The sequence below is a fragment of the Microcaecilia unicolor genome, chromosome 1 (genome assembly GCF_901765095.1).
Source record: "Microcaecilia unicolor chromosome 1, aMicUni1.1, whole genome shotgun sequence".
NCBI lineage: Eukaryota > Metazoa > Chordata > Amphibia > Gymnophiona > Siphonopidae > Microcaecilia > Microcaecilia unicolor.
The window spans coordinates 711,940,659-711,959,062 of NC_044031.1; the positions used below are offsets into that span (position 1 = coordinate 711,940,659).

Consider the following 18,404-nt stretch of genomic DNA (forward strand, 5'->3'; position numbering starts at 1 on the left):
CTTGAGGGTCATGTCACGGCTCATAGTGTTAGAGCCATGGCAGCGTCAGTGGCCCACTTGAAGTCAGCCACTATTGAAGAGATTTGCAAAGCTGCGACGTGGTCATCTGTCCACACATTCACATCACATTACTGCCTCCAGCAGGATACCCAACGCGACAGTCGGTTCGGGCAGTCGGTGCTGCAGAATCTGTTTGGGGTTTGAATCCAACTCCACCCTCCAGGACCCGATTTTATTCTGTTCAGGCTGCACTCTCAGTTAGTTGTTCTTCGTAGGTCAATTTCTGTTATGCCCTCGCCGTTGCGAGGTTCAATTGACTTGAGTTCTTGTTTTGAGTGAGCCTGAGAGCTAGGGATACCCCAGTCGTGAGAACAAGCAGCCTGCTTGTCCTCGGAGAAAGCGAATGATACATACCTGTAGCAGGTGTTCTCCGAGGACAGCAGGTCGATTGTTCTCACCTACCCTCCCTCCTCCCCTTTGGAGTTGCGTTTTCTTCATTCTTTTGCTTGTCATTCAACTGAGCGGGAACGGTCGCGCACAGGAGGGAAGACAGCCGCGCATGCGCGGTGGGCGTGCCCTGCTTGTGGGACCGCCCGCGAAGTTTTTGTTCCGGTTGGTGGGGGCTGCCGTGGACGTCAACCCAGTCGTGAGAACAATCAGCCTGCTGTCCTCAGAGAACACCTGCTACAGGTATGTATCATTCGCTATATTGAGAATTTGTTTATGTAATCTGTAAGTTGTTTGGTTACCGTGCTTTCCATCAGTTTGACCACCAACGGTATAGATGCTACTGGACGGTAGTTAGTGATTTTGTTTGGGGGTTTTTTCTTGCTATCTTTTGGCATTGGGGTGAGTAGGATGTTGCCATTTTCCTTAGGGAAGAGGCCTTGCTGAAGCATGTAATTTAGGTGGGATGTGAGGTCTGCTATGAAGTGGTCAGGGCGGATTTTATTAGGTAGCTGGGACAGGTATCTAGTTTACAGCGAGTGTTGGAAAACCTACTAATTGCCTGGGTAACTGTTTTGACGGTAAGGAGGAACTAAAGCCAATAAAAAAATTTTGAAAAAGAGCGCCATAGGGTGACAGGAAAGAAACCATTCATACTATATGCTAAGCTGGAGGAGTGAGAGAAGAAAAAGAAAGAAAAGACAGTAGTCAGTCATCACAGACTGCATCAATGTGAGGCAGGCATCCCATCTGTCGCGTGCTCGAGGCAGCACTGGGAATTGTGAGCCCTTGGGCCCCTGCTGCGGAGCGGCAGAGGCAGGCAAGACCGTCTTGGAACTGGACGTCCGGAAGGACCGGACCCGAACTCTGGACTGGAAGTAGGCAACTGAACCGGCAGAACAGGAACCGCTTCACCTGTACTTAGCCACCTTTCTGCTAGAGTTGAGCTCTAGCGTGCGGGCGGCCGACAGGACTTGTAGGGCAAGGCCGGAACTGAAAATCCAGAGGACCCACCTCGGGTCTAGAAAACACAGGGGAACAATACTAGACTGCACTAAGCGCTGCACGCAGCCGCTAAGCCAGGCACACCAGACAGACTAGACAGACAGAAGCTTATCAGGAGCAGGGACTAGGGCAGACATGCAAGCAAGGAAGAAGGGGAGACTGGGAATGCCCCCTGGGCAAACCCACTAACTAGGTCGAGGCAGGTAACAGGATAAATCCCCCAGAAGATACACGCTAGCTAGATAGATACAGGAATCAGGATACATAAGCAGGGATCCGGATAAGCACACAGGATCTACAAGCAAGGCACAAGGTAGACACACGGGACAGAAGGTAGCTAGACAGAGCGGGAAACCGGATAACACTAGCTAGCCAAAACCAGGACTCAGGACGAACAAGCAGGGACCAGGATGTGCACACAGGATATACAAGGTTCAGGATGTGCACACAGAATATACAAGCAGGGAGTAGGGCAGGCTGCCAACACAGATGGGGAAACCCGGACTGAGCTGCAGAGGCTACCTCCACAGCGAAGGCAGAAAGACTAGCAGCCAGGATATGCACACAGGATATACAAGGTTCAGGATGTGCACACAGAATATACAAGCAGGGAGTAGGGCAGGCTGCAAACACAGACGGGGAAACCAGGGCTGAACAGCAGGCTCTGAACACAGACTAAAGGCAGAAGGCTAGCAGCCAGGATGTGCACACAGGATATACCAGGTTCAGGATGTGCACACAGAATATACAAGCAGGGAGTAGGGCCGGCTGTAAACACAGACGGGGAAACCAGGGCTGAACAGCAGGCTCTAAACACAGACTAAAGGCAGAAGGCTAGCAGCCAGAATGTGCACACAGGATATACAAGGTTCAGGATATGCACACAGAATATACAAGCAGGGAGTAGGGCAGGCTGTAAACACAGACGGGAAACCAGGGCTGAACAGCAGGCTCTAAACACAGACTAAAGACAGAAGGATAGCAACCAGGATGTGCACACAGGATATACTAGGTTCAGGATGTGCACACAGAATATACAAGCAGGGAGTAGGGCAGGCTGCAAACACAGACTAAAGGCAGAAGGCTAGCAGCCCACGCAGAAGGGCAAGCAGCCCACAGGTACTGGGAACCGAAGGGCACAAGCCCACACAGAAGGGCACGAAGCCCACAGGTACTAAGCAGAAGGGCAAGCCCACACGGAAGGGCAAGAAGCCCACAGGTACTAAGCAGAAGGGCAAGCCCACACAGAAGGGCAAGAAGCCCACAGGTACCAGACAGAAGGGCAAGAAGCCCACACAGAAGACAGGCTTAGAAGCAGAGCAGCAACACACTAACTAACCTGTCGGCCTCTGGGCATGACACCAGACAATGACACCATGCGAAGGCACTGACTGCAAGCACAGGCCTTCCTTATAAAGGAACTCACTGATGAGTCACCACCAGCAGAACAGAAGCAGGAAGTTCCTTGCCTCCAAACAGAGGCTTGACACACAGAGGAAGTGAGCCCACAGGAAGGACAAGCAGGAGCCATCCTGGATACTGGCATAGAGGAGGCGGCGGCAGCCATCTTGGAAGAGGCATAGCCCACACAGGTGAGGTCCAGTAAGGCAATCAGCACACAGAGCCAGAGAGAAACTAAGACAGAGACAGAGACAAGCAGAAGCCAGCACAGCCACTGACTCCCAGAAACAGGGTAAGTCTGAGGGTGGTCACGGCCACAGACGTGACAGTATCCTAGATCAACTCGGTATTATTGTGTCCGAAAGCCAATTCAAAAATATAAGTCTTTAAACGAGACTTAAATTGTAAGTGTGAAAATGAACTCCATTACTTGTCATTTGACATACTGAGCATTTTAAGGCTGCATGGTGCTCATATGGGGTGAATCACACAGAACTACTTTGTTTCTCCCTCTCCATCTGCTGGTTGATTAACATAACCCCCCCGTAAGACTAAAGGAAAGAAAATTATCAGGTAAGACATCATTTCTCCCTATTGGGGTCATTGTAGGAACCTATTTCATAAAGGTACATAAATTCCTTTGTTACTTGTATAATATAGGTGCTTTTTTTGTCATTGTAGTAGTACCATGTTGAAGATTACCCCTCATATGATTGCTATACTGACACTCATATATGTCCATGGCTAAACTAGTGTTTACTGTGGTCCCTACTTAGTAGCTCTCCTTACAGACTAATTGCTTTCCTTTGACCTTTACATATACTTAAAAAAAAAAAAAATCCGCTAATTCATCCAGTTACCATGTGTCCATTATGCTATGCATTTTTAAAAAATTGGGGGGGGGGGGGGGGGGGGGGGTGAAAGATAGTACAGCAAGGTGAAATTTATTCATACTTGTTAATTTCCTTCCTTTGAATTCTGCTAGACCAGTTCAGACCAATGGAGGATTAGTGCAGCTGAAAACCCTTCACTATGCTACTGCCAAAGCAGAACAGGGCAACTTACTATACAAACACTGCAGCCTATATCAACAAACCACTGCCAAAATCACTATATACAAAACCTAAGGATGGTCAGGCAAATCCCAAAAGATATCCTCGCCACCATAGTCTTCAAGGGCAGGCCCTGGAGTGGACTACCAGGATTCAAGGAAAGGAACTTAACAGGTATGAATAAATGTCACCTTCTTTATCGTGCTAGACCAGTCCAGACCAATAGGATGAACAAAAACAATACCTTACTGGAAGGGGAAAGACAAGACTACTTCAGTTACTGCTCTGCCAAAAACTGTATTACCTCTGGCTAGGACGTCAATTTTGTAGCGTTTCACAAAGGAAGGTAGTAAAAATTACCTCGCTGCCTTGCAGATGTCTTCTGGTGTGACTGCCTGTGCCCAAGTAGAATGCACTTGCAGATGAGCCAGGACAATTTGATGACAAATGATATATTGCCTCAATTGGAGGATTTAGAGACTTTCTACCTTTTGCGTGGCCCCTGAAATAACACAAGAAGTCTATCTGACATTTAAAAGTAGTTGGTAACCTCCAAATACACAAGAAGTCTATCTGACATTTAAAAGTAGTTGGTAACCTCCAAATAGCACAACACTTTGCAGACATCAGCCTATGGTGCTTCCATGAAAATTCTGAATCCCCTGTTCCAAAAGGTCAAGAGATACCACCTGATTACATGAAACAGACCACTTTTGGCAAAAAAGAAGGCACAGTACAAAGAGGTGGCATCATCTGAAAAGAACGAGTAGTGATCCCCTGCAAAACAGAGCGTGCAAATCAGACTTCCATGTGGCAGAAAAATGAAAGCCCTCTTCAAAGTTTGAATGATAGGGCTATAAAGGCATTGAGAACTAGGTTAAGATCCCACTGTGAAAGGATTGGAGGTAGAATGTGCTTCACACCATGCAAAAAATGTAGGCTATCGACCTGCACTACTGGTGAAGAATCTGTGGCCTTACTTCAGAAACACCACTTACTACTACTACTACTACTTAACATTTCTAAAACGCTACTAGGGTTATGCAGCGCTGTACAGTTTGACATAGAAGGACAGTCCCTGCTCAAGGAGCTTATAATCTAAAGGACAAATGTACAGTCAGTCAAATAGGGGCAGTCAAATTGCTTAGAGCCAACTCCTGCTCCAGACTTTTCTGCACTTTTGCTTGCCAAGGGGAAATCTTCTGCTGAGTGCACCAGTGCTCAAACACCCACTGTCATGTCCCCTACCTCGACGTCCTCGAGCACCATCCTAACCAGCGCGGAGCGCTTCCAGCCTCCTTGGACAGCGCTGCCCTTTGCCTGCTTGGTGTGTCCGCGTCGCGATGCACTGCGCATTTGCTTAGCTCCGCCCCTATCCTGTGTGGCCTTTCAGGGTGCTCCCTTTCCCTTGCTCCTTTCCTATCGGCTACTGCTTGTGCCCTCCTCTTGCTCTCTCCCTATGGCTGCTCTCTCTCACCCCGCTAGGCTCCTGCTGACGTCAGACACCAGCACTTTATCTGCTGATCTATCCTTGGGCTCCATGCTTCGGCTTCTACTTTGGTAGGTGTTACTTGCTCAGTAGTGTGCTTCTCCTCTACTTTGTTCTTCATTGCTGACTTAGCCTGTACCTGGATTACTCTTGTGTCTGCTGCCTGCCTACTGACTCTGCCTGTACCTGGATTACTCTCGTGTCTGCTGCCTGTCTGGCCATCACGTTCATCACCCCGCTTCCTGCTCCATCTCATAAGCCCTGCAGGCCGCCCGCACCTAGGGGCTCAACCTCTGGGGAACGGCGGTCAGCGTAGGTGAAACCTGGGGTTGTCTGGGTGCCAAGCAGAACTTGGTCCGAGTACCAGGCTCGACAGCGCTCAACTTGGTAAAAGAACTCACAGGTCTGACACGGACATAGACTGTCTCTGGGCCTTGAGCAGAATAGAAATGACAAGCCAAAGTAGCCTTTCTGAAATGGGATGTCTCAAGGACCATGCCATAAGCAAGAAAGGATCTGGGTCCTCCATCTTGACTGGGCCCAGCAACAGGCACACAAGATCTACATACCATGGCTGACAGGGACAGCCCTGGATCCATTAGGATTTAATAGAAACAGATACCTGGCTGCTCTCCTGCAAATGCTGCTAATCAGGAACAGTGGCCAGGGCTGCACTAGAGCATCTATTCCCACCGAGCTGCATTCCTTCCTGCAACTGAAGAATAAGAAACACTTTGTATTCTGGTGTATCGCTATCAGATTGAAATACAGAGGGTTCCAGTGATCTACCAGGAGTTGGAAGGCCGAGGGGCTGAGCACCCAATTCCCCAGATCCAGTGTGTTTTGCTGAGAAAATCCACCTGCACATTCTCTGTGCCAAAATCGCAGAAAGATGAATCTCTGGCCCAGCTGCAAAGCCACCCAGTTTACACGGCTACCAGTGGATTCTAGGTAATCCCCCCCCCCCGCCCCACCTTCTTGTTGATGTAAGCCACTTCCATATTGTCAGACTTCACCTGGACCACCTTCCCCCTCCTCAGGAGAAGGAACTACCACAGCGCTAAGCGAATGGCCCTTTCCTCCAGGTGATTGATGGTCCAAGATGACTCCCACTGTGACCACTGACCTTGCATGATCTGACCCCCCCCTCCCCCAATGGGCCCCCAAACCCTGGAGGCTTGCATTTGTGGCCTCTACCATCCATGGGAATCAAGAGGGAACCTCCTGAAGCAGATGGGTGGGATTGTATCATTAAGCGAGACTCCATCAAAGTGTTATAGAAAACGGAAGGTGAGCACCAAATTATTGGGACCAGGGTCGCAGCAAGACAGCAGAGTCCACTGAAGTAGATGCATGTGGACCCTTGCCTTTGGCACTACCTCCATAGAACTGAGGAACTGAAGGTAGTTCTAGACTCGAGACCTGCTGAGCATGCATTTCATGGCACTTCTGTCTTCACACAGCTCCCCACTTTGGTGGCAAAATGACTGCCATTCCCGGTGTGGTCGAGCCAGCTCACCCCCGCCCCCTCTGGGGAGCTCCTTGGAGGTCATAAAGGTGGTAATCGAGGCTGTCTTATCACAAATTCAGCCACTGTGGGCAGAAAGGAAGAACCTCTCCCTAAATGTGGTGGATCCCCAAAGTTCACCTCGTTGGAAGAATCCTGGGCCTGCCTGCTGCCTCTCCTGGCCAGTACAAGTGCTACTCCCCGCTTTGCTGCTTTGAGCTTTTACTTCTTTCTTTCTTTCTTTCTTGCAAGAGCCTGTGGACTAAGGCTTGGAGCTGTGGAGGAACAAACCCCTCTGGGTTCAACCAGGGTAAGGGCCATGGCCCAAACCTGAAGTCTAGGGACTCGACCTCAGAGGATGTAGGTTGGGGACTGCACCGTGGGAGACAGGCCTTTTATCAAGAAAAGCTGCTGCACCAGTCGAACCTGCACTATCTGCAGGTAGAAATACTGGAGGGTTCCAGGCTGCATTATCTGTAGGAGATAGAAATCCTGGAGGGTTCCAAGCTGCACCAGCCCTTTTATTGGTGATGTGATGGAAGAGGTCAGTATCTCTACTTCCATCTGCTGGTAGATAGACCTCAGTGAGTATCTTCAAGTGTCATCATGAAAGTAGAAACATTTTATGCAAGATAAAAAAAACAACATTATTTATTTATCCTCCTTTTTAAACTAGTGGATTGTTCTCCCCTCCCTCACTCCTATCTGTTCCTTTTTCCCCTCTTCTTAGGGTACTAACCCCCTGCCAACTCTTTACTTAAGAAATACCATGTTAGGTCAGACCGATTCTGTTTCTAATAGTTGCCAGTCCACATCCTAGGAAGCAACTTGCAGATTCCAAAACAAATAGATCCATTTCTTGCAGTTTCGAGTGGAGGAGTGGCCTAGTGGTTAGGGTGGTGGACTTTGGTCCTGGGGAACTGAGGAAATGAGTTTGATTCCCACTTCAGGCACAGGCAGCTCCTTGTGACTCTGGGCAAGTCACTTAACCCTCCATTGCCCCATGTAAGCTGCATTGAGCCTGCCATGAGTGGGAAAGCGCGGGGTACAAATGTAATAAAAATAAAATAATGATGAGTAATTATATTTTGAGGCCTACTTAGTTAATATTTTATAGATTTCTCCTCCAAGAATGTATCCAAACCCAATTTAATACTGTTAGATGCCTTGACCACATCCTTGTTCTCCAGTTTTTTTTTTACATCTGCTACTTGTTAGTTTCATGGAGTCTCATAACTGTTTCCTATTTACTTCCACTTGAGTCATGATTTTGTAGATCTGTCATAACTCCTCTTTCTTCTCCAAGCCAAAGAGCCCTAATCTTGTTAACTAGGGAAACTTTGGTGGAAGAGGTTCCAGGTCTCATCTCACCAAGAATATCTGGTCCTGGCTGCACACAGTCCTTATTGGAATATCCAGACAGTGCCCATGTTAGCATGCATTCATATACTGCTCAATGGCAACAGACAACCAGAAGCAGCATCCTACTGCTATTATATCACACATTTTATATTATGTAAAATTATATATATTTTTTTTTAATGTTGTTGCAGGAGTCCATCTTGAATTATCGCTTAGAACCCTTAGGCATTGTAGATGGTTTTGAGGCAGAGGTGGGAGCAAGTGGAGTCTTTTGTCCTACTCACATGACTCTTCCAGTTGAAGTGTCATTCTACAGTGTTTCAGATGATAATGCTCCCTCGCCTTACATGGTAAGCTGTCTTTTATTCTACAGAAGATACATAAAATGCATACAGATTTGAGTGACTTTGTAAAGCTGTAATTAGGGTAGGTCTAACTTAAATGATATCAAATCACAATGACAAACTATAAAGCAAAACCTATCCTACAATTTTGTGTAAATCATGTTCTTTAGTGACTTCATGCCATATTTGAATATTTACTAGTTAAAGTATGTTTTTGTTGGTCTTGGCTACTGCAGAATAGGCCTAGCTAAGGAAGAGCCAAGTGATTTTTTTTTCCTTTCAAGTCTTACTATCAACCGTTATCAACTTGCAAGCAAACACAGACAGGTGAGAGTCAGGATTGAAATCTGCCAAGCAGCCACTAAAAAGGAACACAGACACAAGACAAGGAAATGCAGACCAGAAACAAGACTAGGAACTAAGCAATAAAACCAAAGCTAACTACACACAAACAAACTAGAACCAGGCAAGAAACTCAGACTAGAACTGGACTAGGCAGAAGTGCACAGAGCACACCCACATACCAGGGACCTTAGACGATGCAAAGGCAAACACAGAAGTTTCCAGGTGGCTAATAAAGCCCATCAGTAGCTGAAGTTGAGCTGCAGGAATCACAAGGCAGCTACGGGTGCTGTTCAGGAACAAACAAGAAAAGCAAGTCTGGCAGCCTGGAAGATCCGGACCGGACTGGGCTGAAGTCTGGAACATGTGACAGTTCATAGCAGCCACCAGAGGGTGAGGTGAGCACAGGCAAGGAAATGGTCACAAATGTGACACCCAGTGTGCTCGTTCCCGTCAACGGCGTGCGCCTAAGGCCTCTGCGGCTCCCCAACAAAAGCAAGGGACGGGCTTTTGACTGGCTCCAGTACAGCATAGCCTCAGAAAAAGTGTCCGTGCCGGTCGGGGGTAGGTTGATATTTTTTCACCAAGGTGGCCTCTCATAACCTCCGATCGGTAGGTTCTTCAAATAGTCCGCTCAGGATACACACTCAATCTGGAATCCAAACCTCCGAATTGCCCACTGGGAGCTCATTCTTACAGCTCCCAGCATAAGTAGGTACTTGTAGAGTAACTCTCCGACCTTCTAAAGGACAGTGCAGTCGAACACGTTCCACCAGGGGAAGAAGGGCTGGGATTCTATTCCAGGTACTTTCTTATGCAAAATAAAACAGGGGGATGTGTCCCATCCTAGACCTAAGGGCCCTGAGCAAATTCCTAGTCCGAGAAAAGTTCAGGATGGTTTCCCTGGGCACCCTTCTTCCCATGATTCAGGAAAACGATTGGCTATGCTCTCTGGACTTAAAGGATGCCTATACCTAGTGGTGTGCTGGTAAATGTTTAACAACAGGCTCTCTCCCCGGTCCACCTCTGCGCCCCCCCCCCCCTCCCAATTGCAGAGCTGGCTATAGCGGGGGAGAGAGCCTGGGGGGGGGGGGGGCGGCAATGCATTACACTTTCCAGGAAATAAAAAAATTAAATGCTCCCAGGTTCCAATCTAATTCATGTTTAATGTGGGATAAAATGCCATAAATAAGTAAATATAAACTTTTAACGTTGAGAACCTGATTCTCATAATATGATGTCTGTTTTAGAAGCCCTTTACCAGGAAAAATAAAAATCTCTGCAATATACCCAAAATGACATAAACCAAATTAGCATACAGACCAGGAATTAGGAGAACAGTCTTGCCAACTCTGAAAAACAATGTGTTATCAAAATCTCAGAACCTAACAGATCCCTATTCAGACACTTGGCCTTGCAGTCATACATGCAGGACAGAGAGAGCCCCTATTCAAATTCTTCAAAAATTAACCTGAAATCCTAAGAAGCACAATACCAGAAAAATAGAAAGAAACACATTGCTATACACTGCAACATATGATAGCAGATGTAAATTCTCAAAGTGGACATACTCCAAACACTAAAATGAAAATAATTTTTTCTACCTTTGTTGTCTGGTGACTTTGTTTTTCTCATCATGCTGGCCCAGTATCTGATTCTGCTGCTCTCTATCTGTTCCCTTGACTCCGTATCCAAGGCTTCCTTTCCATTTATTTCTTTTCTTTCCTCCTTTCTTCATTTCTGGTCCTTCCCAGACTTGACTGTCCAGTGGATCCAGCTTCTTCCTATTTTCTCCATCCATGTGCAGTTTTTCTCCCCTCTTCCTTTCCCCTCATCTTATCTCCTTCCTCCCTCTTCCCTCCATGTCCAGCATTTCTTCTCTCTCCCTTCCCTCTCCTCCACACATGTCCAGCATTTCTTCTCTCTCCCTTCCCTCTCCTCCACACATGTCCAGCATTTCTTCTCTCTCCCTTCCCTCTCCTCCATCCATGTCCAGCATTTCTTCTCTCTCCCTTCCCTCTCCTCCATCCATGTACAGCATTTCTCCTTTCTCCCCTCCATTCATGTTCATCTCACTTCCTCTCTTTTCTCTCTCCTCCATCCATGTACAGCATTTCTCCTTTCTCCCCTCCATTCATGTTCATCTCACTTCCTCTCTTTTCCCTCTCCTCCATCCATGTACAGCATTTCTCCTTTCTCCCCTCCATTCATGTTCATCTCACTTCCTCTCTTTTCCCTCTCCTCCATCCATGTACAGCATTTCTCCTTTCTCCCCTCCATTCATGTTCATCTCACTTCCTCTCTTTTCCCTCCCCTCCATCCATGTACAGCATTTCTTTTCTCTCTCCCTTCTCCTCCATCCATGTTCATCTCACTTCCTCTCTTTTCCCTCCCCTCCACCCATGTACAGCATTTCTTTTCTCTCTCCCTTCTCCTCCATCCATGTGCATCTCCTTCCTGTTTTCTCGCCTCTCCACCCATGTGCAGAATTTCTCCAGCCGTCCCCTCCATCCATTTCCTGAAACTGTCCTCTTCCCTGCCCTCCCCTCCATCCACCCATGTCCAGCAACTGTCCTCTCCCCTGACGGGAACGAAGGGAAGACTAGAGATGGGCTTTCCCTGCGGCTGCTGCGGCAGCGGTAAATCAACGATTTAACCCCCCCCCCCCCCCCCCCCGAGCAGTGGGAGGTGAGGTAAGCATGGCTTGTGGCGCCCTCCTGCCATGCTTACCTCACCGCCGAGTTGCGCCGCCCCTGGGAGCCGGCTCACCTGCCAGAACAACCGACTTGCAAGAGGTTTAAAAATTTAACAACCGGCTCTTGCGAGCCGGTTCCAGCACACCACTGCCTATACCAACATCTCAATACTCACAGCTCACAGGAAGTATCTTCGATTTCGGTTGGGAACTCGGCACTTTCAGTACTGTGTACTGCCCTTTGGTCTCGCGTCTGTGCCCAGGTTTTTCATAAAGTGCCTGGCAGTTTTCGCAGCATTGCTACGCAGACTGGGAGTGCATGTGTTCCCTTATCTCGACGATTGGCTGGTGAAGAGCACCTCGGAGGCAGGCGCTCTACAGTCCATGTGGATGACTATTCGAGTGCTAGAGCTGCTGGGGTTCATGATCATTTATCCCAAGTCCCATCTAGTCCCGGTTCAAAAATTGGAGTTCATTGGACCTCTGTTGGACACCCGGACGTCTCGAAATTATCTTCCCCAGGCAAAGGCAGACAATCTCCTAGCCCTTGTGTCCATGGCTCGAACGTCACAACAGATCACAGCTTGGTAGATGTTGAGACTCTTAGGACACATGGCCTCTACAGTTCATGTAACTCCCATGGCACGTCTACATGTGAGATCAGCTCAATGGACCCTAGCTTCTCAGTGGTGTCAGGCCACAGGGGATCTAGAGGATGTGATCCATCTATCCACCAACTTTTGCAGTTCCCTTCAGTGGTGGACCATTCAATCCAATTTGACCTTGGGACGTCCTTTCCAAATTCCTCAACCACAAAAAGTGTTGACGACGGATGCATCCCTCCTGGAGTGGGGAGCTCATGTAGATGGGCTTCACACTCAAGGAGCTTGGTCTTTCCCTGAAAAGGGTCTTCAGATCAACCTCCTGGAATTATGAGCGATCTGGAACGCTCTCAATGCTTTCAGAGATCGGCTGTCCAACTAAATCATTCTAATTCCGACAAACAATCAGGTTGCTATATATTGCACCAACAGGGCAGGAAGCCATCTGGATGTGGCTTTGGGTGTGCTGTCAAGGCATGTTTCTTCAAGCCACGTATCTGGCAGGCATAAACAACAGTCTGGCCGACAGGTTGAGCAGGATCATGCAACCTCATGAGTGGTCTCTAAACATGGGCGTTGTCCTCAAGATCTTCCGAGCGTGGGGCACCCCCTCGGTGGATCTTTGTGCCACTCAGATCAATTACAAAGTCCCTCAATTTTGTTCCAGATTTCAGGCCCACGACAGACTAGCGTCAGATGCCTTTCTCCTACATTGGGGGACAGGCCTTCTGTATGTGTATCCTCCCATACCTCCGAAGAACCGTGGAGATTGGAGTGTTTTCCGACCCTCATCACTTAGAACGAGGGGTCGCTTCTACATCCCAACCTCCAGTCTCTGGCTCTCACGGCCTAAATGTTGAGAGCTTAGAAATTGCCTCTTTAGGTCTCTCAGAGGGTGTCTCTTGAGTCTTGCTTGCTTCCAGAAGAGATTCCACGAAGAGGTGTTACTCTTTCAAATGGAGGAGGTTTGCCGACTGGTATGACAGCAAGGCCCTAGATCCTCTTTCTTGTCCTACACAGACCCTGCTTGAATACCTTCTACACTTATCAGAGTCTGGTCTCAACACCAACTCCATAAGAGTTCATCTTAGTGCGATTAGTGCTTATCATCCGCATATAGAGTGTAATCTGATCTCTGGACAGTCTTTAGTTGTTCGCTTCATGAGAGGTTTGCTTTTGTCAAAGCCACCTGTCAAACCTCCACCAGTGTCATGGGATCTCAACGTCGTTCTCACCCAGCTGTTGAAAGCTCCTTTTGAGCCACTGAATTCTTGCCATCTGAAGTACTTGACCTGGAAGGTCATTTTCTTGGTGGTTGTTACTTCAGCTCGTAGGGTCAGTGAGCTCGAAGCCCTGGTAGTGCATGCACCTTATACCAAGTTTCATCACAACAGAGTAGTCCTCCGCACTCACCCTAAGTTCTTGCCAAAGTTGGTGTCGGAGTTCCATCTGAACCAGTCAGTTGTCTTGCCAGCATTTTTTCCCCATCCACATACCCGCCCTGGTGAAGACAAGTTGCACACCTTGGACTGTAAGAGAGCATTGGCCTTTTACGTGGAGGGGACAAAGCCCTATAAGACAGTCCGCCCAGTTGTTTGTTTCTTTCGATCCCAACAGGAGGGGAGTCGCCATCGGAAGACGCACAATCTCTAATTGGCTAGCGGATTGCATATCCTTTACTTATGCCCAAGCTGGGCTGACTCTAGAGGGCCATGTCACGGCTCACAATGTCAGAGCCATGGCTGCGTCAGTGGCTCACTTACAGTCAGCCTCCATTGAAGAGATTTGCAAGGCTGCAACATGGTCATCTGTCCACACATTCACATCTCACTACTGCCTTCAGCAGGATACCCGACGTGACAGTCAGTTTGGGCAGTTGGTGCTGCAGAATCTGTTCGGGGTTTTGGAATCCAACTCCACCCTCCTAGGCCCATTTTTGTTCTGTTCCAGGCTGCACTCTCACTTAGTTGTATTTCTTTTCAGGTCAATCTCTGTTATGTCCTCACCGTTGCGAGGCCCAATTGACCAATGTTCATTGTTTTGAGTGAGCCGGGGTGCTAGGGATACCCCAATCGTGAGAACAAGCAGCCTGCTTTTCCTCGGAGAAAGTGAAGATACTTACCTGTAGCAGGTATTCTCCGAGGACAGGAGGTTGATTGTTCTCACAAACCCGCCCTCCTCCCCTTTGGAGTTGTTCATTGTTCTCCTCTTGCTTTTGGACTACAGTGTGGGACTTACACAACGGGCAGGAAACTGGTCCACTCGCGCACCAGAAGACTCTGGAAGATTTTTTGAGATTTTGCTAGCAAAAACCTCCGATCCTGGGCCGAAGTGGACGTCGACCCAATCGTGAGAATAATCAGCCTGCTGTCCTTGGAGAATACCTGCTACAGGTAAGTATCTTCGCTATACCTAATGAAGGCAATTTCTAACATTTACATGGGTAAATAGGCTGTGTGAATTTACCCACTCTCTCTGTGGGTAAAACTGCATGCTGATGGTTCTTTGAGTTTGTGTAGCTGTCAGATGTCTTCTCTCTTCTATAGTCTACAAATGTAGCAGATCAACGTTTTGCTATTGCAGAACACTGGCATGGTATATAATAATTCAGTGAAAATATTTTATGAAATATATTCCTTTCTTTAAGTAAAGTTAAGTACATACATACATAATTATTTTTAAAAAATTATTAAGTTAAGGGTAAGAAGCAAGTCAATTTTAAAAATGTTGAAATAAAGTACAAATTGATAAATTCATGTCAGCATTTTGAATGGTATTTTGATTTATATATTTTTATCTCCAGGGTGTGATTACTTTAGAGTCCCTTGGTAAAAGGGGTTATCGAGTACCTCCTTCAGGAACAATTCAAGTGGTATGTATCTTGTAGAGTAGAGTTAAATTAATTCTTAAAACATAAATCTAATAAATAACCATTTAGTCATCATCAACCATCTGTGACTTCTGGGCGTCTGTGATTCAAACTATTCTCCGAGGACAAGCAGGCTTCTTGTTCTCACAATTGGGTCGACGTCCTTGGCGGCCCAGGAGACCGTGAAAATTTTTCCAAGCAAAAATCAAAAAGTCTCTGAAGAACGCTCCATCGAGCGGGCAGAGCACACCGTGCATGCGCGAACTGCTTCCTGCCCGCGGCACAAGCGTGACTCCCTTAGTTTTGTTTTTCCCGCGACTGAGGTGACACGCAGTTTTCTTCACTGTTACCTTTGGCCGAGGAGATTTTTGATCAAACCGCTTTCTCTTTTCAAATTCTTTTCAAAAATAATATTTTTTCTTTTGAGTATTTTTATATTTGCCTTTATTTTCCTTAGTTTTTAGTCACTGAGTTTGTTTTCTTTCTTTTCGTTGCGGCCCTCTTTTAGGCCGCGCGGTCGGGCTTTCTTTTCCCTTTTTGTGCCTTTCTTCTTTGGCAAAATCGAGTCATTTAATTTCGCAGCCACCGTTTTTCCGTCCATGTCATCGAGGACACCTAGCGGCTTCAAGTGTTGTACTCGGTGCAACCGGACCATCTCGGGTACCGACCCCCAGGCGTGGTGTCTCCAGTGCCTTGGGCCTGATCATCTACCAGCTGCTTGTAAGCTGTGTCCTTTAATGAAAAAACAGACCCAAGTGGCTCGGGAGGCTGAACGGGAAAAACATTTTGCGGCTCGGTCACAGGTAATGGCTGCCGAACGACCACATTGCGCTGGGAGCGGCGAAGCATCGAGTGGGTCTCCACCTGTCTCGAGGCCTACTGCTATGCAGGCCCCCCAAAACCGCCCTTCGTCGGACCCAGCTCTGAGGAGGCGTGAGGATTCCACGTCCTCCTCTTTGGTACCGAGGAGTCTCGATGATGGGCGTCGAGCGAAGGCTAAGAAGCACCGTCATCTATCTCCTTCCATGCGCGTTACCAAGAGCTCTGGAGAGCCGAGGGATTCGGCACCCGAGAAGCGTCAGTGCCGAGAGGACCGCTCACCCTCTATACAGGAGGTGCCAATGCGTCGGTCTTCTGGCAGCCTGGTGCCGGCTCTCGAGCCCCCTCAGATTCTGCCACTGACTTCTGCACCGGCCCCCAGTCTTTTCCGGTGGACGCTCTCGACGAGCGCATCAGGGCCCTTCTTCCAGAGCTTCTGGAGGGATTGCTGCGCCTGTCTACTTTGGTGCCAGGGGTGCTTGTGCCTTCTGCACCGACTGTTGAAGTGGCATCTGGTCCTTCGCCTCGGTGATGCTTGCGGCATCGGCGTCAGCTGCCACCCTGGTCGACTCTCCTTCGACGTTGGCGGAGGAAGTTTCGCCGCAGTCCAGGCAGGGATTGACTTCTCGACATCCCCCTCGAGGTCGTCATTCCTCGACGTCGAGATAGGCTCGGGTTTGGGCTACTCTTTAGAGAGCTTTTGTCCAATGCCAGTGAGTGCTCGTGGGAGGAAGAGAAAGATCCCAGATACTTTTCTGAAGGAGTCATATCGGGTCCCCTCTGATCCTACTCTGCCCATTGAAAGAAGGATGTCTCCGCCTGAGAGTCTTTTTCTTTTTCCTCCTTTGTTCAGCAAATGTCTAAGGATATTCCCTTCCCTATGGAGGTTGTGGATGAGACCAGGGCTGAGATGCTCAAGGTCTTGGATTATCCTTCTCCACTTACAGAGGTTGCAACGGCTCCCTTGCATAACACACTCAGGGAAGTTCTTATGCGAAACTGGTCATTCCCTCTCTCTTAACCAGTGGTCCCCAGAAAAGCTGAGTCCCAGTACAGAGTCTATGGAGAACCAGTAATGGTGAAGTCTCAACTACCTCACGATTCCATGGTGGTGGATTCTGCTCTGCATAGCCTCAGAAAAAGTGTCCGTACCAGACGACTTGCTGGTCGGAGGGAGGTTGATATTTTTTCATCAAAGGTGGCCTCTCATAACCTCCGACCAGTGGGTTCTTCAAATAGTCCGGTTAGGATACACCCTCAATCTGATATCCAAACCTCCAAATTGCCCACCGGGAGCTCATTCTTACAGCTCCCAGCACAGGCAGGTGCTTTAAGAGAAACTCTCTGCCCTTATAAAGGCCAATGCAGTCGAGCCCGTTCCACCAGGGAAAGAAGGGCTGGGATTCTATTCCAGGTACTTCCTTGTGCAAAAGAAAACGGGGGGGATGCGTCTCATCCTAGACCTAAGGGCCCTGAACAAATACCTAGTCTGAGAAAAGTTCAGGATGGTTTCCCTGGGCACCCTTCTTCCCATGATTCAGGAAAACGATTGGCTATGCTCTCTGGACTTAAAGGACGCCTATACCCACATCTCGATACTCCCAGCTCATCGGAAGTATCTTCAATTTCGGCAGGGAACTCAGCACTTTCAGTACTGTGTGCTGCCCTTTGGTCTGGCGTCTGCGCCCAGGATTTTTACTAAGTGCTTGGCAGTTGTCGTAGCATCGCTACGCAGACTGGGAGTGCATGTGTTCCCTTATCTTGACGATTGGCTGGTGAAGAGCACCTCAGAAGCAAGCACTCTACAGTCCATGCGGATGACTATTCGGGTTCTAGAATATCTGGGCTTTGTGATCAATTATCCCAAGTCCCATCTGGTCCCGGTTCAAAAATTGGAGCTCTGTTGGACACACGGACGTCTCGAGCTTATCTTACCCAGGGAAGGGCATACAATCTCCTAGCCCTCGTGTCCATTGCTCGAGCGTCTCAACAGATCATAGCTCGGCAGATGTTGAGACTCTTAGGACACATGGCCTCTACAGTTCATGTAACTCCCATGGCACACCTACATATGAGATCAGCTCAATGGACCCTAACTTCTCAGTGGTGTCAGGCCACAGGGGATCTAGAGGATGTGATCCAGCTCTCTACTGACTTTTTTGCAGTTCCCTTCAGTGGTGGACAATTCGATCCAATTTGACCTTGTGATGTCCATTCCAAGTTCCTCAGAGACAAAAAGTGCTGACAACAGATGCGTCCCTCCTGGGGTGGGGAGCTCATGTAGATGGACTTCACACTTAAGGAGCTTGGTCCTTTCAGGAAAAGGGACTTCAGATCAACGTCCTGGAACTACAAGCGATCTGGAACGCTGTCAATGCTTTCAGAGATCGGCTATCCAACCAAATCATTCTGATTCAGACAGACAATCAGGATGCTGTGTATTACACCAACAAGCAGGGGGGCACCGGAT

At 48.2% G+C, this 18,404-nt stretch overlaps 1 protein-coding gene across 5 annotated transcripts in view; it reads left to right on the forward strand.

Moving 5' to 3' along the window:
- The window catches only part of FAM214A (family with sequence similarity 214 member A), a 224,167-nt gene that overhangs the window by 185,694 nt on the left and 20,069 nt on the right, over window positions 1–18,404 (forward strand). For all 5 annotated transcript variants that reach the window (XM_030189280.1, XM_030189272.1, XM_030189260.1 and 2 more), the window contains exons 9-10: window positions 8,455–8,613; window positions 15,050–15,118. In XM_030189280.1, coding sequence (XP_030045140.1) covers window positions 8,455–8,613; window positions 15,050–15,118 — 228 coding nt within the window. The remainder of the gene's footprint in view (window positions 1–8,454; window positions 8,614–15,049; window positions 15,119–18,404) is intronic.